The sequence below is a fragment of the Choloepus didactylus genome, chromosome 21 (assembly GCF_015220235.1).
Source record: "Choloepus didactylus isolate mChoDid1 chromosome 21, mChoDid1.pri, whole genome shotgun sequence".
Taxonomy (NCBI): domain Eukaryota; kingdom Metazoa; phylum Chordata; class Mammalia; order Pilosa; family Megalonychidae; genus Choloepus; species Choloepus didactylus.
In genome coordinates, this window is record NC_051327.1 from 8,520,381 (window position 1) to 8,547,835 (window position 27,455).

At 37.9% G+C, this 27,455-nt stretch overlaps 2 protein-coding genes across 3 annotated transcripts in view; one reads left to right on the forward strand and one right to left on the reverse strand.

Annotated features, from left to right (window-relative positions):
• SEPTIN14 (septin 14) overlaps nucleotides 1-5,810 on the forward strand; it is a 59,616-nt gene extending 53,806 nt beyond the window's left edge. For both annotated transcript variants that reach the window (XM_037814370.1, XM_037814369.1), the window contains exon 9: nucleotides 5,631-5,810. In XM_037814370.1, the coding sequence (XP_037670298.1) occupies nucleotides 5,631-5,810 (180 nt within the window). The remainder of the gene's footprint in view (nucleotides 1-5,630) is intronic.
• LOC119517548 (atherin-like) overlaps nucleotides 3,528-27,455 on the reverse strand; it is a 45,253-nt gene continuing 21,325 nt past the window's right edge. Inside the window, exon 2 of the mRNA XM_037814371.1 lies at nucleotides 3,528-8,145. Within this exon, the coding sequence (XP_037670299.1) occupies nucleotides 8,027-8,145 (119 nt within the window). The 3' untranslated portion in view covers nucleotides 3,528-8,026. The remainder of the gene's footprint in view (nucleotides 8,146-27,455) is intronic.

Consider the following 27,455-nt stretch of genomic DNA (forward strand, 5'->3'; position numbering starts at 1 on the left):
TTCCACCTAGATTCAAGAATTAGTATTCTGCTTTATTTACTTCACCTCCATGTGTGTATATTGTGTATATGCCTGTGTGTGTATGTGGAAACGACTCACAGGAACTTTTTTCCCCTGAATCATTGGAGAATCAGATGCATGTGCTATGTCCCTTTATCCCTAGATACTTCCATGTGTATCAGCTGAGTAAGAACATTTTTCTACATACGCACAATATCTGTAGCACACACAAAAAATTCATAGTAAGAGGAGGAGCTAAGATGGTGACATAGAGAGGAGTGGAAGACCGTTAGTCCCCCTCTGGAACAATTCATAAATGACCAAAAAACTAGTAAATAACCTAGAATAACTGCAGGGAGACAAATGTGACTGTCCACTCATTATCTACCAACCTGAATTGGGAGGAATGCCTGAGATTGCAGCATAAAATCTGTAAGTAAAAACTGTGGACCCGTGCCGAGAGCTGAGAGCCGAGAGCCCTGAGCCCCTCCCTCATGGAAGCCTCAGGGTGCTAGAGAGCAGAACTCTCCAAACAAGCTAGTGTACCTCAGCCCAGCTCCAACTTGGGTTTTAATGTTAACTGCTCAATACAGACAGCGAATCCCCAACAAGCAGATAGAGAAGAGGCTTTTGGTGACAACTGACCTTGGGAGAGTGGGGAGACATATCTTTCTCAGGAAGCGGAGCCCAGAGGATCAGGTGCTATCTCTGGCTGATGGGTGAATCTGGGAGCTTTCTGTCCCTTTCTCTCTCTGTGAAGAAAGCCTCAGCAATGTTCAGCCTGCAGCACTTTGCAGTAAAGAAAGCCTCAGCCATTTTAAAATTGCAGCACTTTGGCCAGCAAAGTCAGGGAAACAAAGAACTTATTGATATTCAGATGACCTCTCTGGACGGGGCATAGCTTCCCAAGAGGAAAGGGAGGGGCCCAGCTCTACTGCCTGCCTTACTGGAACCAGACCCCAAAGCCTGGGGGAGGAGAGCCACTGGCCACACCCTCTTACACCAGCCAGTGACAGGCTGACAGGTGTACCTGCTGGGCAGAAAAGCACAGGTGTGTCAATCCTCTAAGAAAAAACATTAGGGAAACTGGATGCTGAATATTTCCTCCTTCTGTGACCTGAGCCTGTTCTTGTCTGGGAAAACCTGATTGGGGTGGCCTAGGAGGTCAGATGCCTAGACAACAGAAAACTACAGCCTACACTAAGAAAAGAGAAGTTATGGCCCAGTCAAAGGAACAAACGTACATTTCAACTGAGATACAGGAATTTAAACAACTAATGCTAAATCAATTCAAAAAGTTTAGAGAAGATTTGGCAAAAGAGATAGAGGTTGTAAAGAAAACACTGGGCATACATAAGGCAGAAATCGAAAGTTCAAAATCTATGGAAATGAAAGGCACAACACAAGAGACAAAAGACACAATGGAAACATACAACAGCAGATCTCAAGAGACAGAAGAAAACACTCAGGGACTGGAGAGCAAAACACCTGAAGGCCTACATGCAAAGGAGCAGATGGAGAAAAGAAGGAAAAAATATGAGCAACATCTCTGGGAACTTAAGGAAGAAACAAAGTACAAGAATGTATGTATCATTGGTGTCCCAGAAGCAGAAGAGAAGGGAAAAGGGGCAGAAGCAATAATAGAGGAAATAATCAATGAAAATTTCCCATCTCTTATGAAAGACATAAAATTACAGATCTAAGAAGTACAGCATACTCCAAACAGAATAGAACTGAATAGGCTTATGCCAAGACACTTAATAATCAGATTATCAAATGTCAAAGACAAAGAGAGAATCCTGAAAGCAGCAAGAGAAAAGCAATCCATCACATACAAAGGCATCTTATTAAGACTATGTGCGGATCTCTCAGCAGAAACCATGGAGGCAAGAAGGAAGTGGTGTGATGTATTTAAGATACTGAAAGAGAAAAACTGCCAACCAAGAATCCTATATCCAGCAAAGCTGTCCTTCAAATATGAGGGAGAGCTCAAAATATTTTCTGACAAACAGACAATGAGAGACTTTGTGAACAAGACACCTGCCCTACAGGAAATACTAAAGGGAGCACTACAGAGTGATAGGAGAAGACAGGAGTGCATGGTTTGGAACACAATTTTGGGAGATGGTAGCACAGCAATGTAAGTACACTGAACAAAGATATCTATGAATACGGTTGAGAGAGGAAGGTTGGGAGCATGTGAGACACCACAAGAAAGGAGGAAAGATAAAGACTGGGACTGTGTAACTCAGTGAAATCTAGAGTGTTCAACAATTGTCATAAAATGTACAAATATGTTCTTTTACAAGGGAGAACGAGCAAATGTCAACCTTGCAAGGTGTTAAAAACGGGGAGGCACTGGGAGAGGGATGCAATCAACGTAAACTAGAGACTATAACTAACAGAATCATTGTATCATACTTCCTTTAATGTAACAAAGGCGACATACCAAGGTAAATGCAGATAAGAGGGGGGATGGGGAGGCATGTTAGACACTTGACATTGGTGGTGTTGTCTGACTCTTTACTTTTATTTAAGGTTATTTTTCCTTTTGCTGCTTCCTAGCTGTCATTTTTTTTTTCCTCTTTCTTTTGCCTCTCTACCTTCTTTGACTCTCCCTCCTGCTTTGTGGAAGAAATGTAGATGCCCTTATATAGATAGTGGTGAAGGTGGTGAACACATAAATGTATGACCATACAGAGAACCATCGATTGTTTACTTAGGATGGAATGTATGGTGTGTGAAAAAAACCATCTTAAAAAACAAATGGGTTGATGACAAAACCTCAAGGGCAATATACTGAGTGAAATAAACCAGGCACATAAGGACAAATATGGCAGGGTCTCACTGATAGGAACTAATTATAATATGTAAACTCATAGACATGAAATATAAGGTACCAAGATATAGGATGAGGCTTAAGAATGGGGAGTGGTTGCTTAGTATGAGCAGAGTATTCAACTAGGATGAACTTAAATGTTTGGAAATGAACAGAGGTGTCAGTAGCAAGATGTGAGAATAACTAACACTGCTGAATGGTGTGTGAATGAGGTGGAAAGGGGAAGCTCAGAGTCATATATGTCACCAGAAGGAAAGTTGGAGGTCAAAAGATGGGAATGTATAAAACTGAATCCTATGGTGGGTAGTGTCCGTGATTAACTGTACAAATATTAGAAATCTCTTCCATGAAGCAGAACAAATGTATGACAATACAATTAGAAGTTAATAATAGAAGGGCATATAGGGAAGAAATATATACCTACTGCAAACAATATACTACAGTTAATAGTATTTCAGTGTTCTTTCATAAACAGTAACAAATGTACTATACCAACACTACAAGTCAACAACTGGGGGTTTGGTTAGGGATATGGGAGGATTCGAGTTTCCTTTTCTTTTTGTTTTTTATTTTTTTTCTTTTTTCATCTTTCACTTTATTTCTTGTCTGGAGTAATGAAGAGGTTCTAAAAATTGAACAAAAATTAAGTGCAGTGATGGATGCACAGCTGTATGAGGGTACCCAGGAGCAAGTGATTGTACACTTTGGATCTTTGGATAACTGTATGGTATGTGGTGAACAATCTCAATAAAAATTAAAAAAAATTAATAGTAATTCCATAATGTCATTGATGAGCCAAGACATTCAAATTCCCCAATAGTACCATGTTGTCATTTTCTTTTCTTTTTTTTTTTTTTGATTTTAGATAAGGAAACAATCACAGAAGAAATATTGCAATTTCTTGTTATGTCTCTTTATTCTCTGTTAATAAAGGATAGTCCCTAATTTTAGCTATTTTTTAATGTAGATATTGGGGAAAGTAGTTGTGAGGAAAAGGCTATAAGTGTGGTGACTTTTTAAAATTAGTGATTCGTACTGAGTCCTGATGACATTTTAAAGACAGTTGTAACAGTAAAATACTGGAAGTCACTAATACAAAGGTATTTTCACAAACAGAAAACATTACAAAATTCTATATGAGATTGCTGTGATATTTAAAAGATGCTTTCAATATTTTTATGGAACAAGTGTACACCCCTTACTCTCTTTTACCTGTGAATCTGGATGTATGTATATGTAGAGAATATTACCTGATAACTAAATAACTAAGAAATATTGTTTAAATATTATGTTTACTGTTTTTGTACATCTTTATTAATATTCGTCTAGGTAAGTTAACACATCAGTGGCTCTGAGGTTTCTTACATACCATCTTCCATAACAAGAAAAGTGAGGAATATATTTATTCCTCAAATAAAATACATCTTTGAAGTATTAAAATGTGTCCATAATGTCTGTAAGACTATCCATTATTCATTCAATATCTATGTCCTTCCTGCTTCCAAAATGTATTCTAGGCAATTTATAATAAAAATATAGCTACACTAGAACCATCCAAACAGAAAGAACAGGACAGGAGCCTTATAATACAGGGCAATAGGAATTCGCTTTAACCGAGATGCCTCAGGGAGACTTGGTTCAGGTTGACTTCTTCAAGTAAGCAAACATATAATCAAGCTTTCAGGCATTCCAGACAAGAAGGGAAAACACGAGATAGAGATCTCATTATCAGAATAAAGTCATCTATTTACAAAAAGAGAGACATTTCCCCTAGCATTCCTTTCTAATTTCTAAAAATGGGTTTATTAGAAAATATCATTGAACAACAGTTCATATACAATCTTCAAAAGCACTGCAGACCAAGGTTGCAGCAGGGAACCAAGTCAGTTGGTATGTATCCTTAGGATCACTGATTAGTTATCAACACCCCAAGGAAACATTGCTTATTAGTTTATTGGGCATTTTGACAATATGTTTAAGCTAAATGCCTGTCAGATGTATTGAACAGATTATTGTTTTCAAAACATAAATTTAACATCACATTAAGCTCTTTTATTGAAGTTTTTGTGTTTCCAACTTTCCTGAAGTTTATAATCTACCCCACGGTTGGTCTCCAAAGCACAATAAATTTGTTAATATTTATTATGCATAGATCACTCTCCACTTTATTAAACAAGCGATGACACTACAACCCTGGCTTCCCTCCCACATGTGCACTTGCAGGTCATGAGAGCCCTGGCTCACCCTTAAGCACACTGAGATGCAATTACTCTATCTGTATTTTTGGTAATTGAACAGAGTCCTTGAAATGTTTTGTTTCTTTCTATTCTTCTGCTAATGTCACTTAACAAGGAAAAAAATCAAACTTTCTTTCAAAGGCCTTTACTAATTAAAATCTCAAGAAGGGTTTCACAATCCATGCAACGTTTTCATGAACGTATTTTTAGTGAGCATGGATTTCACAAATTTTATTTGAAGAGATTTTGTGGAGAAAATATGGCATAGCAAGATAGACCTCATTAGGAAAATGTAAAATGTTTTAAAATTTGTGTTTTGTTCACAGCTAAGGGCTTTATGCATTCAGTTCAATGGGAACTAATTTAAAATTAAAATCACCAAAAAAACTCTATCTAAATTTTTACTCTAAACATGAAGTTTTGAGGCTGTTATTAAGATCAAGCTCTACTGTGAATATCTGGATTGTTTGATAACCCCAAAAAAAGACAAGCATATCCCTGGGGATGCGCCACCACACTTGGCTTTATGTCACAACTGCACGTTTGTTTTGTAGCTACAGGACAAGTTTGAGCACCTTAAAAGAGTCCAACAAGAGGAGATAGTGAAGCTTGAAGAAGAGAGAAGACAATTAGAAGAAGAGATCATAGATTTTTATAAAATGAAGACTGCCTCTGAAATGCTGCCAGCATCAGTGTACATGACCACAAAGAAGGACAAAGATCGTAAGAAATAGTCCTCTCTGACCATCCTCCAGCTCTATCCCATTCCCCTGACATTGTCTTCACTGCATTTCACTCTGTTTCAAGCTCTTTTAGTTTTTGTTTGTTTGGTTGGTTTTTTATCTGTTTGCTTGTTTTCATTTTCCCCAACTAGAATGTGAGCTCCTTTGAGCAAGTCCCTTGTGCATCTTGTTAACTACCATGTTCACAGAACTTAACAAAAATGAGCACAAAGTTCATTCTCAATAAGTATTTGCCATTAAAATAAAAAAATCAAAGAGTGTAAAAAGAGTCACTTAGCTGGGGAAATTTTTCTATCACAGTTCTGCCTTGAGCTCCAGGGCACAAGTAATGACTTTAATTTCATATCTAAACAGAAGATACTTTGTTTGGGATGCACCTGCATAAAATACTATATCATAAAAAGCTAATTCTTAGATTTTTTTCCTTATAAATTCTGATAATGATTCTTTGATAATTTTATTACAATAAAGGATCTAGGTTTTTTATTAGAACTCCTATTCTTTGATGTCAGACCTTGTGAAATGAATGTTAGAATAAAAGTGAGAAGAGGAGAGAGAGTCAGAGTACAATGGGCAGCTATGAATAGCATTTGAATGATAATCTCAAATCTTCCATCTCTGGGTATATGTTAAAACTAAGGTCACCAAAGTTATAGAAATTAAGGTAGGTTTATTGGGTGTCTTTTTGAAAATTTCCTTCTGATTTTGCAACCTGAATTTTTGCATTTAAAGTATCTTTGTCAATTCACCTATTTGAGTGAGTTGAATGTCATTTTGGTCCATTCTATTAAAATGTACCTTTGAGGTTACCTCAGTTTGTTTCAACTACTTCTGGCTTAGTGCATGAAGTCCTTCCCATATCCTAAAAGAGTAACAGTTTTTCTGTTGTAATTCCATCATTGTGTGCATTTCAAATGCAGCATTTTTCAGAGTATCAGGATATTGTAACTTAACCTAAAAATTTTTGTGAAAATGTCATCTGAGCTCAGAATATCTTTAGTCCTTAAAAAAGTTTTATATGAAAAGTGTGGGGGAAGGGAGGCAAGTCCACAATGACATTTATATACGTTGTTAACTCACTTTAAGATTTTATAATTTCCAGGAAGAAAGAAGGGAGTCTACCACATGATTTTTTAATGAAAGCTCTACAAAGACCAAGGTCTTTGTTTTGTTTAGTTATGTAGTTAGTTGAATAAATGAATTCAATGCTAATACACTAGCTATATTATATGCATGGATGGTTTATTTTAGAACACTAACTTTCAGAAAACAATGAGATTTGTTGCTGCTTTTGAACATGCTGGTGAATTAGACTACTTAAGGAACTTTTATTTTTTCATTCTTTCATATTAATCCAATGTTAATCGAATTGGAGTCAGCAATATTATTTCACATATTAAAAACAATAACATTTCCTTACAAAATTTCACTTTTTTCACTTGAGAATGAACATTTTAGGCAATAATGGGAGAGTCCATGTTTTTATTAGAGCTCAGAAGGATTCATCCTAAAAAACTGTTTCTTTAGTTTTCCAGAGTTATAGAGTAAGTTATCATATAGTGGTACAAGGCATACATTTCCTCTTGCCACAAAAATTTTATCATCAGATAAAGCACACTATTGACTAAAATATTAACTGACATTCCCATGTTCCTACTGTCCTGTAAAGTGCAACCTTGTATACTTTATCCCTATGAATAAGAATATGTTTCACATCATTATAAAGGTACAGTGGGATCAAAGGTACTGCTTCATAGTTTCTCTATTACTTATTGCCTGAAAGCTCTGTGTTTATATGTTATAATTTCCTAAACCATTCTCAATACTTCCCCTCATCAATCCAGGAATAAATAGCTTTCACTTTAATGGGATTTTCTACCCTTCCTTATATTCATTACATATTTCCCAGGGCTGTGAAAAGTGAGCCTGTCAAATGGCATTTTCATTTAAGTTTCCTCCTACATCGAATTTCTTTCCTTAGGGAGTCCAAATCTTTACACCATCCCCAATTCTGGCTTGCATGGGGATGCAATAAATTATTGGTAACTTAAAATGTTTCTTCGTTTTGTAAAAGTAAATTTTTTTCCTTCTGTGAATTCCCCGTATTGTCTCATCATTTATTTATGTTTCTGAAGATCTTGGCTCTAAACAATTGTACAAAAGTTTACAACAAAATCTCTAACAGTGGATATATGAGCAACTGGCGTTTAGTAGATGAGCTCACTTGTAATTCTCTTCTTCCTCTGTAGCCAAATTTTGTTTTTCCTCTGCAGCTGACAGCTGCTTCTCGGTTTCCTGCCACCTGTGCTCTTCATCCTCAAGTTTCCTAAGGTGGGAACAAAACATACACCATTATCCAGTCACCATGTGAAATTCTGATTCCTTTCCTCCCATCAGTCTGAAGGTCATCATTCAAATATCCCTTTCTATCCTAACATATAAACACATAGATTCACAAACACAATTAGAGGAAAGATTCAAGTCTCCCATTGAGGGACAAAGGAAAAATCACGCTCTGGACTGCTGGCAAGTTGTCTACAGTTTGGATCTTTTGCTCATGGGTCCTACTCATTAGTAAATAAAAGCTAAGTGACTTTGGGGAAAGTTCTTTGTAATGGAGATTTTAATCCAACGTGGGGAATTAGCAATGAACAATTTATCACATCTGAACAGATTAGGTTGAGGCAGGAGATGGTAATTGTCTGATTTCCCCATGGGAAAACCAGTTTTACACTCCAAGGTTGGTGCCATAACACAGACAGCCAAAGAGAGATGATTCCAGGACGTGGCATCATTAACACTGTGCAGTGAACTACCTGAGAGTTGCACAGTTCACATGAGGAATCTCTGACACCTACTTCAAAGGTTCTTTGTTGAGAAATATGGCCTATCTTAGTACTGGCAACATCTATGGAATTAAGAAATGATCTGAACTGCCTCATAGTCCTGATGTTATCCTTGCAAAGAAATGTTAGATATAAACCTTCAAATCAGGGTATCAGTCTACTTTAACAGGACTGGTTTCATTGGTACATAGTGAGACAGCAAAGGACAAAGTTTAAAAAAGTTTTTTGCTAGGCTTTCATGTGATATATTTTCTGTGGTTTTCTTTTAAAATGATACTTGATTTTCTATAGTTCAAGGGAATAACTAAAATAGCTCATGAAAGAGGGGGCAAAGAAAATAATACAAAAGAGTGACAGAATGGTTTATGCTTTTCCCTGTGAGGACAGAGTGATTCTTGCTTCAGATTTGCAAAGGGTAGAAGAACCTGGTTCTTGATAGAAGATGGGGACTCCTCTGATTCTAGCTATTGATGAACTGATCTGAATTTCCTGAGCTCCCATTGGTAACAACACATGGGAAATTCTCCAGGATAGGCCACATTTGACATTATAAGACTTGATAAATTTTAAAATACTGAAAATATACGATGTATCTTCTCTGACCAGAAGGGAATGAAGATAGAATTCAATAACACAGGGAAGAGATGGAAAGTATGCAAATATGTGGAAATAAAACAACACAATGTTAAACAACAAATGGGTCCAAGAAGAAATCACAGGGAGAATTGGGAAACATCTTCAGGTGAGTGAAAATGGAACACAATATACTAAAGTTTATGGGATGCAGCAGATGCAGTACTGAGAGGGAAATTTACAGTTCTAAGTAACATTACACACCAATCACTCTAACGAATATATATGAAAAATCCTCAACAAAATAAATATTTTTAAGTCATATCCAACAACACATTAAAAGAATTACACCCCATGAACAAGTGGCCTTTATCCCATGCATGCAAGGGTGGTTCTACATAAGAAAATCAATTAATGTAGTAACCAAATTAAGAGCATGAAGGAATAAAAAAAGTGATCATCTCAATTCTGACTAGGCATTTGACAAAATGAAGCATCCCTTTTTGATAAAAATTTAGAAAACTAGGAATAGAAGGAAACTCTGTCAACATGATGAAGGGCAGATCTGAAAAACCTACTTCTGACATCATACTCAATGGTGAAAGGGTGAAAACTTTCCTTCTAAGATCAGGAAGAAGACAAGGATGCCCACTGACTACTGTTATTCAACATTGTACGGCATGTTCTAGCTAGACCAATTTGGCAGGAGAAAAAAATAAAATCCAAATTGGAAAGGAAATGGTGAAACTTTCCATTTGCTTATGGCATGATCGTATATACAGAAAATCCTGAAAAAATCCAGAACTGTACTAATAAATAATTTGAACAAATTGGGATACATAATTGACATGCAAGAATCAGTAGTATTTCTATATCCTCTATAATGAATTATATGAAGAAATAAAAAAATTCCATATATCATAATAATTAAAATACTCAAATATGTAGCAATATATTTAACCAAGTGTGTAAAGAACCTATACAAGCAAGAATACAGTACAATGCCAAGAAGATCTAAATATATAAACAATATTCTGTGTTGATAAATTAGAAGTCTCATGTCATTAACACACAGATGGCTGTGATGGTTAGGTTCATGTATCAGCTTGTCCAGGTGATGGTTTCCAGCTGTCTGGTCAAGCAAGCAATGACCTAATCATTATTGCAAGGATCTTGTGGCTGGTTAATAATCAGGAGGCTGGTTTATTAAATCATCAGTCAATTGACTGTACCTGTGACTGATTACATCAACAAAAGCTGTCTCTTCCACAATGAAAGTACTCAATCAGCTGGATTTAATCCAATCAGTTCAAGACTTTTAAGGGAGAAAGAGAGAGGAACTTCACTTTTCTTCATCTAGCCAGCGAACCACTTACTGAGGAGTTCATCAAACACATTCATCGGAGTTGCCACTTTATTGCCTGCCCTACGGAATCTGGACTCGGGCATCCCCACAGTTCTGTATGACACTTTTATAAAATCTTGTATTTACAGATATCTCTTGTTGGTTCTGTTTCCCTAGAGAACCCTACCTAACACAGCTTGGTTCTGGGAGTGGTTCTTGAGAAACAGAATCTTAAAAAGGGCTTTTACAATTGATTTTCTACTTTGATTAGATTCAAAGGCACTAATGACTGCATTTACAATAATCAAGATGGCACTGACAGTCCATGGCGTGAGTTGGCAATGGAGATACACAACATATCACCATTCCATTCTCCTAATCATACTCTTGTAGAGAGCAAGGCTCTGGGTGACCAGGATTTTGACACATTAACAACGTTTTGCGGAGTCAAGAGTTATAATGTTGGTTGGTTGCTCTTAGATATGCTGGATAAAGTTATAAGAGAAAGGTATGAACTAATGGCTTCAGATTTGAAACTTAAGTGCCATATGACAGATGTAAAGGTTTCTATATGAGCCCTGAAAGAAAATCTCATTTCCTGTGGCCACAGACTTGAGATTACTCTCATTGTGCAAGTAGCAGATTTACAAAATAAACTAAAATCTCAACCTCGCAGGGTGTCTGCTCTTAAAGTAAAAGTATTGACTGGAAAAGAATGGGATCCTGAAACTTGGGATGCAGACATATGGATTAGTAACAATGGCAGTGAGGACACTGGAACCTTGGATTCTGCGGAGTCTTTGCCAGACATACCTATAATGCTCTGCCCTGAAGAAACAGCCCCCACCCACATCTCCAGTCTGCCCAACAGAATATCCTGAGGTAAATGGCTTGAGGGAGACTTCTAATTCTCTTCATGACCCACCCCCATCACCAGTCTTTGCCTGAAGACTTATAACCAGAGTAAAGTCCCAACAGGCCCGGAAGGGTGAGGTACAAAGTGTGACCCATGAGGAAGCACACTATACTCCAAAGGAAATGTATGAGTTTCCAATTTCTATAGACAGAAATCAGGGGAATGATGTGTGGGAATGGATATTAAGGGTGTGGGATAATGGTGGAAGAAGTATAAAGTTGGGTAAGGCTGAATTTACTGATACGGGACCTCTAAGCAGAGATTCTGCATTCAGTGTTGTAGCTCGAGGGGTTAGAAAGGGAGTTAACAGTTTGCATGGTTGGCTGAAACATGGATCAAAATGTGACCAACATTATCCAGAGTTGAAATGACAGAACTGATCTGATATAATGTAGAAGAGGGGATTCAAAGGCTTAGAGAGATCAGAATGTCAGAATTGATTTTATTATGGAACACCCACTCACACACCCCTGCAATGTCCAGAGGACACACCTTCTACCAGGACTGTGAAGAATAAATTTGTGAGATTAGCTCCATCATCCCTGAAGAGCCCTGGGGTTGCCCGTCTATGTAGGTCAGATATTACTGTGGGAACTGCTGTCACTGATCTGCAATGCTTAAACACAATGGGGACAACTGGATCCTGAGTCAGCAGAAGCCACATGGCAGCAGTTTATAGCCAATGACAAGGTGGACATGGCTACCATAATGGACAACAGGCTCAAAGTAGCAGTCAAAATAATCTGACTCAGAGAGACTTATGGCAATGGCTAGTAGATCATGAAGTACCTAGAAGTAAAATAGATGGGCAGTGTACTAAATTCTTGTTTGATCTGTATAAGCAGAATTCTAGGCCAAATGAACAAAAGTCTACCTTGAATTACAAAAATAGAGAGTTATGGTCCTGTAATCAAATCCCAGACTTGAGAGAGTTTACAGACCCAAAGCCCCTTGAATGAGGGTGTGCCGGTTTGAATGTATTGTGTCCCCCAAATGCCATTATCTTTGTGGTCTTGTGGGGCAGAGATTTGCTTGGAATGTGCCCCACCCAGCTGTGGGTGATGATTTTGATGAGATGTTCCCATGGAGGCGTGGCCCCGCCCATTTGGGGTGGGCCTTGATCAGTGGAGCTATATAAATGAGCTGACTCAGAGAGAGGGAACTAATGAAGTGCAGCTGGGAGTGATGTTTTGAAGAGGAGCAAGCTTGCTAGAGAGGAACGTCCTGGGAGAAAGCTGTTTTGAGGCCGGAGCTTTGGAGCAGATGCCAGCTGCCTTCCTAGCTAACAAAGGTTTTCCGGATGCCATTGGCCATCCTCCAGTGAAGGTACCTTATTGCTGAAGTGTTACCTTGGACGCTTTGTGGCCTTAAGACTGTAACTGTGTAGCGAAATAAACCCCCATTTTATAAAAGCCTATCCATCTCTGGTGTTTTGCATTCTGCAGCATTAGCAAACTAGAACAGAGGGGAAGGCCGGGTACCCTTGGGGAAGGACTCTATTATACAATACAAAATTTATACAGTTAATCTTCCTCCCAGCCTTCCCCAGGGGAACCTACAGTCTTTTACTAGCGTAACTGTGCATTGCGGAAACAGAACTGACGAGATTTGGGGGATTATTAGACACTGGTTCAGAAGTGACATTAATTCCAGGAGACCCAAAACATCACTCTGGTCCAACAGCCAGAGTTGAGGCTTATAGAGGTTAGGTGATTGATGGGAGTTTTAGCTTAGGTTCATCTGACGGTGGGTCCGGTGGGTCCCCAGACCCATTCTGTGGCTATTTCCCGAACTCCAGAATGCATAATTAGGACAGACATACTCAGCAAGGTGCAGAATCCTGACATTGATTCCCTGACTCATGGAGTAAAAAGGCTATTATGGTAGGAAAGGCCAAGTGGAAGCCACTAGAACTGCCCCTGCCTAGTAAAATAGGAAACCAGAAGCAATACCAGATTCCTGGAGGGACTGCAGAGATTAGTGGCACTCTTAAGGACTTGAAGGATGCAGAGATGGTGGTTGTGAACACATCCCCATTCAACTCTCCTAGTTGGCCTGTGCAGAAAACAGATGGGTCTTGGAAGATGACAGTGGATTCTTGTAAGCTTAACCAGGTGGTGACTCCAATAGCAGCTGCTGTTCCAGATGTGGTATCACTGCTTGAGCAAATCAACACATCCCCTGGTACTGTTATGCAGCTATTGATCTGGCTAATGCTTTTTTTTTATCAATAGCCTTTAGTAAGGACCACCAGAAACAACTGCATTAAGCTGGCAAGGAGTATACCTTCACTGTGCTACCGCAGGGATATGTCAATTCTCGAGCCCTGTATCATAATATCATCTGCAGGAATCTTGATCATTTCTCCATCCCACAAGACATCACAGTGATCAGTTATATTGATGATATCATGTTGATTGGACCTAGTGAGCAAGAAGTAGCAACTACTCTAGATTTGTTGGTAAGGTATTTGCTTGACAGAGGATGGGAAATGAATCCAACAAAAATACGGGTTCTTCCACTTCAGTAAAAGTGACCAAAAAAGCTTCTAATTTTGAGTGGGGACCAGAACAAGATGAGGCTTTGCAACAGGTCCAGGCTGCTGCCCAGGGTACTCTGCCACTTGGACCATATTATCCAGCTGATCCAATGGTGCTGGAAGTGTCAGTGGCAACTAGAGATGCTGTCTGGAGCCTTTGACAGGCTCCTATAGGAGAATCACAATGCAGGCCCTTAGGATTTTGAAGTAAAGCCTTACCATCCTCTGCAGATAACCCCTCTCCATTTGAGAAACAGCTGTCAGCCTGCTACTGGGCCTTTGTAGAGACAGAACGCTTAACCATGGGCCACCAAGTTACCATGAGACCTGAGTTACCTATCATGAGCTGGGTGCTGTCCCACCCACAAAGCCATAAAGTTGGGCATGCAGACCAGCACTCCAAAATTGAAATAGTATTTATGAGATAGGACTCGAGTGGGTCCTGAAGGCAAAAGTAAGTTACATGAGGAAGTGACCCATATGCCCATGGCCCCCACTCCTTCCAGCTTACTTTCTCTTTCCCAGCCCACAGCTATGGCATCTTGGGGAGGTCCTTACAATCATTTGCCTAAGAAACACAAAACTAGGGCCTGGTTTACAGTTGGTTCTGCACAATATGCAGGCACCACCTGAAAGTGGACAGCTGCAGCACTGAAGCCCCATTCTGGGATGTCCCTGAAGGACAGTGGTGAGGGGAAATCCTCCCAGTGGGCAGAACTTCCAGCAGTGCAACTGGTTGTTCATTTTGCTTGGAAGGAGAACTCGCCAGATGCACGTTTGTACACTGATTCATGGGTTTTTGCTAACAGTTTGGCTGGATGGTCAAGGACTTTGAAGGAAAATGATTGGAAAACTGGTGACAATTAAGTCTGGGGAAATGGTATGTGGATAGACCTTTCTGAGTAGGCAAAGATGATGAAGATATTTGTGTCCCATGTGCATACTCACCAGAGGGTGACTTCAGCAAAGGGAGATTTTAATAATCAGGTGGATAAGATGACCTGTTCAGTAGATACCAGTCAGCCTCTTTCTCCAGCCACCCCTGTCATTGCCCAATGGGCTCATGAACAAAGTGGTCATGGCGGTAGGGATGGAGGTTATGCATGAGCTCAGCAACATGGATTTCCACTCATCAATGCCAACCTGGCCATAGCCACTGCTGGGTGCCCAATCTATCAGCAGCAGAGACCCACACTCAGTCCCTAATATGGCAGCATATCCCAAGGTGATCAGCCTGATACCTGGTGGCAAGCTCATTACATTGGACCACTTCCATCATGGAAGGGGCAGTGATATTTTTCTCATTGGATAGATACATACTCCTTTCCTCTGTCTCATGTGTTCTCTTTTTCTTTCCACCAGTATTATATATTGCAGTGGTATCTAACGAAATACTGATTTCTACCTTTCTTGATAATGCACCATTAGAAGACATTAGTTTTGGAGAATGATCATTTGGACCTCATTCACTTACCTCTCTCCACACCTGGGAAGTGTATAGTGCATTGTAAAAGATATTTTGCCAGATATACTAATGTAAGAAGCTTTCAGTATTACTGATGCCCCCTGTCAGTATAGGTCACACAAACATTCTTAACTTGGTAGTTGGTTTCTCGTTCCCTTCTGCATTCTCCTGAGGGCTCAGTCTCTAAGGGCTGCCCTGTCTCTCCCTGCAGACCCCCTAGCATGGAGCCCACTCGCCCTCCTGTATCCCACCTTCCCTTCCTGCCTGGCCTTGGAGAGCCTTGTGTACACTGCTGTGAATTATATTGACAGTCTATTGGTGATATGCCCTATACTGGCTGAATTCAAACTTGGAATTTGTAGGCCACCTAGCTACCTTAGGTGTACTCAGGGAGGCTAAAGAGAAAGGTTAGATTTTGTATTCAAGTTTTATTGTGTGTGTTCTGGGGGTTTAAAAAAATTGTTTTTGAAGGGATGCTCAACCCTTGTTCTGTTTCAGTGCCGCTACATTTTAGGAAGAATTAAAACAAAAAGGTAACTGGAAATAAAACATTAATTTAATCATATAAAATTATTTTTTCTTTCTTATAACAGGTCAGTGCCGGAATCCCTGATTAGTGACACCCCTGGCTGGCTGAGCTGCAAAAAGTGCTTCCAGACAGCAGGTACCTTCTTTCTTGAAACTTTGTCAGCCAAAACATGTGTCTCACATTGTGACTGTGCTGCTGGGGTCTATACAATCAGTCTAAAGGGAAAAAATCATGATGGTACACTTGAATCTCTTTTCATTGGCCAGGTATGCACAGGGTAACATTCACTTCCACACCTATTTATTGGGCAAGGATTCATTCACAGGGAGACACCTACTACCAAAATGTGGAGGAAAAGAGTTGCATTAGGTAGGTAGTGGTAAGAGGAGAGGAAGTCAATGACTAAGTGCATTCTCCATTTTTATGCTATATATAAAAATGATGTTTTGTAAAAACATCCATTTTTTGCTTGTATATATTGTACTTTAAAGAGATCTGACCAAATTTGTGATTCCTAGAATGAAATCCAGGGCAAGTACTTGTCGGAAGAGGGCATGGATGTCATTGATGAACATTCACAAATTGATCCTTTGAAATGGAGATTCACATTGCTCCCAAAAGAATAGACTGAGGCTGGAAATTGACCGAGAATATGCAGACAAGTCTTGGAACACATTGTGAAGTTCAACTTATTTCCCTATTGTCTTAGGGAGACAAAGATAATATGATCAGATACTTGAGGATTACTGAGATGCCCAAAGATAAGTGGAGAGTTAAGTCCTCTAGGAATATCTAGGCCTTTGTTTCTAATGCCAACATAGTAAATATTTCAAATAAATGAAGAACGTATGCTGTAATAAAACATTATTTTTATAAATACTCTGCACAATCTTCACTTTTAACTCTCCTTGTAGAGCCACAGAAAACTTACCATGTGTTTTTGTGTCAATTACCTCTTATCTCCAACCACCTGTATGTAGTAACAGTATTATTCTTTGTATTATTATTACTACTCTATGAATATTAATTGAGCCCCTGCAATGGCAGACACGAGTTAGACATGAAGTAAAGATATTTCAAAAGATATTTTCTCTGCCTAGATTACAGACTCCTAGAAGCTACTCTAAAGAGAAAATAGAACAAGTCAACAAAGGCGATAACTCTGGTTTATAGGAGCTATGTCTGGTTTATAAAGTTCAGTGAGCAATAAGGACAAAAATCATTGGACCAGTTTCCAACCACATGATTTCATCCTCATGAACAGTTCACAATATTAAATGTCATAATTTTGGATGGAGAAATCAAGAAGAAATAAACAAAGTCAAATGTCAGTTGCTATCCTATTATCATCAATGAACAATTATAATGTCTTTGTATTTTGAATCATATAGAAATTTATTTACTAAACTCATGTGGGCAGCAGCAAACATAGTTTTAAAATTTTTACAAAATGCTTACTAAAACAATTTTTTCTGCATATGGCTATCAAGAAAGACTATAAGATTGAAGTAGTCTTTTAAAAACATGTATTTTAAGGCTTACTTTATACTATATACCAGTGATTCTTAAAGTATGGTCCCTGGAACAACATTAGTGATAACATGTGAATACTTACAATTTATAATTGTAGCAATAGTTTGTTACAATTCTCATAATTAGATAGAGAAGTTACTAAGGGGCCTGATGACATGATCAATATTATATAAATCACAAGTGGCATGTGTCTTTGTTGTCCTTGCAACAAATTTGTAAATGTGTTGAGTAAGAAAATGTGATTATTTAAGTAGTCCCTGACATTCAATAAGAATCAGAGAGACTTATCAAAGAACAACTGGGGATGGGAAAGATGAAGATGACGTGGTTGGACCAAGACTATCCAGGGCATGTGGGTGAGAGAGGGTAACACCCTACCCACCCACTGAAACCAATCATGTTCCCTTTCAAAATGAGGAGAACCCCCTACCCATCTATGGTAGAATTTTCAGTTACACATCAACCACACTGCCTTCCTCTAATTTTCTCTCCTAAGGGGAGACAGAGCACTAATCAGGCAAAGCTAAGAGAAGTGAGGGGACCATCATGTCCAAATTTCTCAGACACATCAGTCAAAAATCTCCCATATACCCCTGGCTAACCCACATTCTTGTTCAGAGTGCTCTGAGTGCAAGACTTGAAGCATTTTGCTCTACCATGAGAAAATAAAGATCAACAGATTAATATCTCCATTTTAATTTTTTTAAATTAGAGTTTTTGGTTTACAGAAAAAATCTGCATAAAATACAGACTTGCCATAAACCACTTGTTCTAGTTTGCTAATTCTACCATAATGCAAAACACCAGAAATGGATTGGCTTTTATAAGGGGCTTATTTGGTTACAAAGTTATTGTCACAAGCAATTGGGTACCTTCAATGGAGGATGGCCAATGGTGTCTGGAAAACCTCTGTTAGCTGGGAAGGCACGTGGCTGGCATCAGCTCCAAAGTTCTGGTTTCAAACTGGCTTTCTCTGAGGACATTCTTCTCTAGGCTGCAGTTCCTCAAAATGTCACTCGTATTTGCTCTTGGGGTGTTTGTCCTCTCTTAGCTTCTCTGGAGCAAAAGTCTGCTTTGAAAAGCTGTCTTCAAACTGTCTCTCATCTGCAGCTCCAGTGCTTTCTTCAAAGTGTCCCTCTTGGCTGTAGCGAGCTCACTCCTTCTCTCCAAGCTTTTATAGGGCTCCAGTAAACTAATCAAGGTCCATGAAGAATGAGTTTGGGACACACCTCCATGGAAATTATCCAGTCCCAGTTATCACCCACAGTTGGGTGGGTTGAGTCTCCATGGAAACTCAATCAAAGAATTACAATCTAATCCACACTAATATGTCTGCCTACACAAGATTACATCAAAGAAAATAGTGTTTTGGGGGACATAATACATCCAAATTGGAACACCACTAAGCTTGAATTAGTGTGATATGTTCATCACAATAGATGAAAGAACACTTTTAAAATTGTGCTACTAAACTATAATCCATTGTTTGCAGTAGAGTTCACTTTTCTATTGTACAGTCCTAACTATTCTTAAATTTTTTTATTCTAACATATATACAACCTAAAATTTCCCCCTTTCACCACACTCCAATATATAACTCAGTGCTCTTAATTAAATTAACAATGTTGTGCTAACATCATCACCATCCATTACAAAAATTTAAAATCAACACAATTAGAAACTGTACAATTAAATATTAACTCCCTATTCCCTAGTCCCCAACCTCACCCTTCATTAACTATATTCAGGATACAGATGCTATGAGTTTATTTTAATTATTTCATATCATACAGTAGTTGTCTTTTGCTTCTGGCTTATTTTGTTCAACATGATGTCTTCAATTTTCATCCATATGTTGCATGTATCAGAACATCAATCCTTTTTAGTGCTGTTTTATATTCCATTGTATACATACACAACATTTTATTACTGCATTCATCAGTTGATGGCCAGCTGGGTTGCTTCCACCTTTTAGCAGTTATGAATAATTCTGCCATGAACATTGGTGTGCAACTTCTTTTTGAGTCTCTGCTATCAATTTTTTTTGGATATATATCTATAAATGGTATTGGTGGGTCATACATATTTTCCAAAGAGGATTGGTTCCCACCAAGCAACTAATCTATGAAGTATATTTAGTAGACATCCAGGAATAGAGCTAAAATTTTAATTGCTTCAGATCTTCCTCAAATGAGGCATTTCAGAACTTTCTGTGTTTGTTATTCCAAAGACAGAAATGTTGTTAATAGTGTAGCATACTAAGAGCTCCCAAGGAACACACTGGAGACTCTGTAAAAGGTTATATCCATAGGAGACATCCATCATCTCTATCATTTGAATGTTCATTTTCCTGGTAGGGAACTTGACACAACTAAACACAAGAACAGAAGTGCTCTATATTCATTTGGTTCCTAAATTTATATTTTCTTCATTATAGAGCTTTCCCCAAAACTCAAAACTTATTTCATCATGTTCAAATAGTCAAAGATAAAAAACTAGGCAGAAAAGAATATTTAAGGGTAGTAGAGTTTTAAGCTGAGATGTAATTTACATACCAGAAAAAGTCCTTCCCAGAAAATGTCCCATTTGGTGGTTTTTTATATATTGACAAATTCATTCAAATCTCACCAACATCTAATAGCATAATATTTTCATTCTCCTCAAATGAAATCCCAAACTCATTAACAGACAGTTCACACTTCTCCAAAAAACCCTCCTTGGCAGTCTCTGGAAACTACTAATCTACTTCTCTGGATTTGCCTATTCTGGACATTTCATATTAATAGGTTCATGAAAATTGTGGCCTTTTATGTTTGGCTTCTTTCACTTGACACAATTCGTGTTGTAACATATATTGGTACTTAGTTTTTTAATTGTCAAGTAACATTTTATTGTATGATGGTAAAACATTTTGTTTATTCATTGGTTGCTAGGCATTTTGGATGTTTCTATTTTTTGGCTATTATGAATTTGGCTGCTACAAATATTAATAGATAAGTTTTTGTGTAGAAATAAATTTTCATTTTTCTGATATATGACTGGGGGTGGAATTTCTGGATTCAAATGGTAATGTTAGGTTTAATCTCTGAGGAACTGCCATGATGATTTTCAAAGTAGTTGCCTCATTTTATATTATCAGGAAGGTTTAATTTTTTCAGTATCTAATTCTTTGACAACACTGTTTATTTTCTACCTGTTTATTTATAGTCATACTAGTGTATATGAACTGGTATCTTTTTCTGGGTATTTTACTTAATGCTTCAATTTATATATATAATTCACATGTAATTCACTTAAAGAGAGAGAAGAGTTCAATGAAGATGAGAAGTCAACATTTTATATTGAGCCCAGTGCTCTACCATCCCCTAAAGCACAGCTTGTCTGGACACACTCATATACACTGCCAAATCCAGATGGGACTCCATAACACCAGTACATAAATCAGATTCAACAAGTTCAAAAGAGCAATTATGTACTTAATGAAAGGCAAACAGAATCTGGCTCCCTGAGATTAATCTTCCTGCCAATTATCAATATCCTATTCCGCTTACGCCTGTAGTTTTGCACTCAGATCTCATTTAGATAAGTAAGTGATTCATTTGTGAAATTTAGTAAGTCAAAGCTGAGGAAAGGAACAACACAGTATCAGATACAGCCTGTCAATTTTAATTGAACAAATTTCAAACTATATTCATGAGAATAAGATTATATCAATATAATAATATTTGTAAGTCACAGCTCATTTCAATTTCTTTCTGAATTTTCTAGGATTAGATTTGTTCAAGGAGCTCAGCTTGCTCTCTTCTCTAGCTGTCACATTAACATTGCAAATAGGAAGCAAAAGGGGAAAAAAACTGATTTAAATAAGTGTGGAATTTTATGCAAGAAAATTTGGGTGTGCCTTTTGATGTGTAATTCTAGAGTCCAGGAAATGCCTTCATGAAATGGAGCAGGCCATTATTGGGATACACTTGGAAGATATGAGAGCAGGAGCATGAAAGGACATTGGCACACTGCTGTTTATGGCAGCAGTATTCACAATTTGTAATGGATGGAGATGGCCTGAGGGTCCATCAACTGATGAGTGGAATGGTGAACTGTGGTATATGCACAAAATGGAATATTGAGCAGCTGCAAGAAGAAATAAAGTTGTGAGGTACGAAACCAAGCAAATGGACCTTTAGGACAGTATGCTGAGTAAAATCAGCCACAAACAAAAAGACAAATATCATAAGCTTTGTTAGTATCGACTAACTATAATGTGCAAACTCTGAGAATTGAATCTGAGAGCATAGTTTATCAGGGGAAGGCTTATTGTAAAGGTTCTTAGGTTATAAGCTCCTACAGCAGGCACATCTATTCCTAGTTGTAAGGGCTACTTCTAAATTCTGAGAGGCTGTGCTCTTTGTGAATAACCTGGTCATTCCTGGAACTTTGGGCATTTGTGTGACACCTAAGGCTCAGAGCCAGAGTGTGGCAGCTATGAATGTCAGCATTACCTCATATAGCAAATGTTAAAGAAGCTGAAAAAGAAAAATGACTCCCAGAGGTGTAACTCTGCCTAGCAATGTGGAATATGACTCCCATGGATGAACCTGGGTCCAGCGTAACGGGATTGAGAAAGACTTCTTGACCAAAAGTGGGAAAAAAATTGAAACAAAATAAAGTTTCAGTGGCTGAGAGATTTCAAATAGAGTCGAGAGGTCATTGTGGAGTTTATTCTTAAGCATTATGTAGGTATCCCTTTTTAGATTTGGGTTTATTGGAATAGCTAGAAGGAAATACCTGAAACTGTTGAACTGCAGTCCAGTCGCCTGGATTCTTGAAGATGACTGTACAACTAAATAGCTTATAAGGTGGGAATGTGATTGTGAAAACCTTGTTGCTCATACTCCCTTTAACCAGAGTATGGACTGATGAGTAGAAAAATGGCAATAAAAATTGAATGAACAATGGGGGCTTGGGGTAGCAGACGTTTAGGGTATTCTTTTTTACTTTTATTTTTATTCTCATTTTTTCGGAGAATTGATAATGTTCAAATATTGATTTTGATTATGAATCAGAATTAAATGATTATACTGTGTACCATGGATTTTAGACTTCAGATGATTCTATGGAACATGAACATATCTCAATAAAACCATGTAAAAGCAGGGAAACCTGATTTAAATGGGTTTGGAGTTTTACATGAGAGAATTTGGGCATACTCTGTGACTTGTCATTCTAGAGTCAAGCACTTGTCTTGGTAAGAATGTGCAAAAGGCCTCAAGCATGGAAAGAGGACAAAAGTCAGCGTTTGGAGGCAGAGAAATAGCGTTCAAGGAAGGAATTCCAGTGAAAGTTTATAACATACTTATGAAAAACCTTTTGTGACCAATAAACAATGGTTTGTGAGAACACAATTCACATGGTTCACTTCCACTGTGAGTGGAATGACTTGTCTCCCTGTCTTCCTGTAATCTCTTTGCCAGCTCTAGAGCTCCATGTGATACAAGTCACCTGTCCCAGAAGCCCTAACTGCTCAAGGAGGGAATCAGATACCCGATTCTTCCTCTAATATCCTGTCACCATGCCTTGGAACAACATAATATATTAAATGATGGTTGTGTGATAAGACAAGGAATAAATTTTTCAATGTTCACAAGAGATTGTGAAGAAGGATGAGAAATAACAAAGAGTTTAGCTACAGGTCAGTTCCCCTAAACCTGGAGAAACAATTCAAACTTAGAACAATTCAGAATTCACATCTCCTGACTTGGAAAATATTGAGAAATGACATTCAATAAGTAAGGGTTTTCATTTCTCTAGTTTATATAAACAATGTTCATAACTTCTTTTACTGGTTCCTTCTTGAACTCAAGCTGAGCACTTTCCTTCATTATCTCCTTATATTTAGATTTCACTTTCACTTCACCTTCATGAGTTTCATTTAGGGCATTTTTAACCCTCAGCAAAACAGCAAAACAATCCCAGTATGGAATCAAGTCCTAATTACAAATATTTAAATTATTCCAACTACATATCATGGAACTTTAATTTTCCAAGACACAAAATATTTGTTATTCAACACAGCTACATGTATATGATGAAAATTCTATAGCAGGATTAGACACTCTTAACTGTGACTTTTCAGTGGTATTCATAAAAATAGTATCAGATTTTTTTGTAAATTTCTATTTTTCCAATATTTTCATGTAAGCTAGAAACAAAACATATACTAGTATTTCAACAGGAACACTAGGATGTATGCTAAAAAATAAGAAATGTAAAAAAATCTTAAAACAACTGCAAATTTCATGTAAAAGAGAATGATGCACATTGAGCCTAAGAGAAATATCATATACATAAAGATATAAGGAATGAAAAATATTGAAGGTGTAAACATCTCTCTTACAGGTATTTTGTGTATCCTGGATGGCAGTGCCAAATGATGAAAAAATTGCAATTAAGAACAAAGACATGTTTCTTAGTTCTTTAAATATGAAATGAAATTCTGGAACTAATACTTAATATTCAACATCAATATTGAGAAGAAAGTTCAGTTTCCCAGACACCCAGTCTTCCTGTTGATGAATGCATGGTCTCATCCTAATTTGTGCAACTAAAAGCTCTGCCCATTGAAGATTCTCATCATGAGTTCTCTCTCATATAATCGATGTGTGTGTTTGTATGTGTGTTTTCTAGAACAATGTGCCCCATCTGAAAATGACCTGTGGAACAGAGATAAAGGAAGCACTTTCTGGGAGTGTGGCTATAGTGTAAGGTAAGGCTACAGAGGAGCTGTACCAGGAGAGATGGTGGGATCTGAATCATGAGTTGTCCCCCCTCTTTAGTTGACTGTATTTTTAATCCCTGTTATTGTGCTTTTGATCCCCATAAATTCTATTGTTTCTCTTTAAACCTTCTAATTATTCTTTTTGCTCACACATTTTCTTCATAATACCATTCAGTTCTATGTCCACAATTAGCTTATTTCTATCCGTATTTTACATTCAGATCTTGAATTGATATACATTTGTTTTGAAATGAGTTGATTAGTTGTTTCAAAGTTGTCTTTTCTGACGTTTTATTTTGTTTCACTGACTGAGCCATATATTTCTAGTTCTTATGCCTTATAATTTTTTGATAATGTCTTGTCATCTGATTACTTTGATGTACTAAATCTGCAGGTCACTTTCTCCCTCTTGCCTAGAGTTTTATGTAGATAGGCTTCAGGTTAAAATTCTCGTTTGACACTTGATCCAACTTACACTGAACCTTTAGAGTACCTCAAGTTTAAGTTTTCAAGTTTTCTCAGATCTTGTGCCCTTGTTTCATGCCCTGGATATGTGTTACACCTTTCAGCTTGCTCTCTTATGTGCAATTCTTTCATTTTCAGGGGAGAGTTTTCTTTCATCTGTTCCTTCTCTAGGAATACTGAGCTGTTTTGATTATTTGGTGTTTGGGGATTTGATCACAGACATCAATCTTTGACCCAGTTGCTTCAGATTGTTGGGGGCTGGCTCTGAGCATGGTCATTGTTCCAATTCCCTTTCATGGAATGATGGTGGAGAAATATTACAGACAGCAAGCTTTCTTGAAAGTATGGAAAATAGTTAGAAGGCTGCATTAACTGGCCAAGTGCTGAATCAAGTTAATGCAGCTGACAAAGCCATAGAGGGATCTCCTGGTCTCCTACTGGCCCCTCCATACCACAACCCACAGTGTAGGCTGGAGTCAGCAGGGGCTCTCATTGTGGGAACATGGCCATTCCCAGGGCATTGGGTGCCCCTGTGTGAGTAATGGGATGCATGCATGTCAGCTCCAGTCTGTCAGGTTGAAGATTGAGAGACTGAGCCAGGGAATGGGTCTCAGCTTGCCCTCCCTGAATTTGCCCTGCCCTCCCTGAATTTGCCCTGAAGGCATAGATGGATTTTTGAAGATAGTTCAAAAATTGGGAGAAACAGTTAAGTTGAGGTGGCCTGGGGCAAATGACTACCGGTATTATGTCCCTGAAGTGAGCACTCTCGAGGGGAAGGAAGTCTATTTCAAAAGGGGTAGAGGAAGCCCACACTGAAACTCCTATAAACTGTAAAATTATAAAAGGGGAATTCTTAAGGCCCCTAGCAAGCAAAGGGTCTTGTAAAGAAGCAGGCTCTGGGTCTATGTCTCCACTCAGACACAGATGAGACAAAGAGGACCCTGCTCTTCCTTTTGCTTCATGTGGATCTTGATGGTAGAGCTAAGCTCTGAAGAAGCCCACCAGCCAAGCAGATCCAATATGCAAAGAGAGTAAAAGGTGCTTTTTGCTTTGGATTTTTTGTTTTGATTAGCTCCTGGCATTAAGCAATCTATCATATCTGTAGCTGGATAGAAATTTAAGGAACTGAGAGATCAGGGACCAGGTATTCAAGCTAAAACTTTAAAATAGTAAAATGTACAGTTTGCAACAAAAGCTTACCAGAGAATCAAAAAATAAGAAGTGATGAGCTATCCATAGGAATAAGATAAAGGTCCAGAAAACATCAGTTAAAGGTACAGACTTTGGACTTACAAGACAGAATCTTTTAAAAAATAATTGCACGTTCAGTGACTTAAAGGAAAACACAGAAAAAGGATTGCAGAATGTGAGGGTAACAAAGAATGAACAAAGTGGGAATCGCTTCAGAAAAATACTGGAGTTGAAGAATACAATAACTGAAATGAAAAATGCCCTAGACATTTTGATCAACAGATCATAAATGGCAGAAAAATCAATGTTCTTGAAGACAAGACAATTTGATCCAGGCTGAAGAGCAGGAAAAACAAAGGAATAAAAAACAATGAATACCGACAAGCCTAAGACATTGTGGGACATCATTAAGAATCCAAATACAGGCACTGAGGGAGTCACGGAAGGAGAACAAATTGACTAGGTAGCAGCAGGAATATTTAAATAAATAATGGCAGAAAAATTCCCGTATTTACTGAAAAACATGTCTATGAACATTCAGGATGCCCAGCGAATCCCCAAAAAGGATAAAATCAAAGAGAATCATGCCCAGATACATTCTAACCAGACCCCTAGATGCCAAGGACAAGGAAAGATTTGTAATGCTGAAATAGAAAAAGATCAAATTGTTGAAAAGGGATAACAATAAGACAAAGAGCCAATTCAAATCAGAAACCCAAAGAGACAGGAAGGCTGTGGTACCAAATATTTGAAGTGTGGAAAGAAAACAAATGCAAACCAAGAATATTATGCCTGTATAACATTACTTACCAAAATGAGTGGGAGATTAATATTATTCAGATAAGCCAAAGCTGTGGGTGCTAATTAGAACTAGACATTTCCTCCCAGCCATGTTAAAGGAAGTTATTCAGAATGAAAAGAAAGGTCACTACATTAATAGGAGGAGATTTCAATGCACCACCTTCAATAGTGGATAGAACATCTACAGAGAATACCACCAGAATATCACTAAGTAAATAGAAGACTAGAATGATACTCTAAGCAAGATAGAACTAAGACACATACATAGGACATTTTAACAAACAGCAGCTGCATGCACAATTTTTTCCAGTGCACTTAAATAATTCTCCAGGAGAGATGATATGTTAGGTAACAAAACACGGAACAGTAAATTCAAAGTTATTAATATTATGAAATGTATTTTATCTGACCTCAATGGAATGCAGTAGAAATCTATGAGAGGGAGAAATGGGAAATGCACAAACATGTGGAAATTAAACAACATAATCTTAAACAGTCTGTGGATCAAAGAAGAAATCAGAAGGGAAATTAGTAAATATCTCCAGTTGAATGAAAATGAAAACAGAACATCCCCCAATTTATGGGAAGCAGAAAAGTCAGTGCTGAGAGGGAAATTTAGAGATTTAAATGCTACCATTAAAAAAGAAGCTGTCTGTGC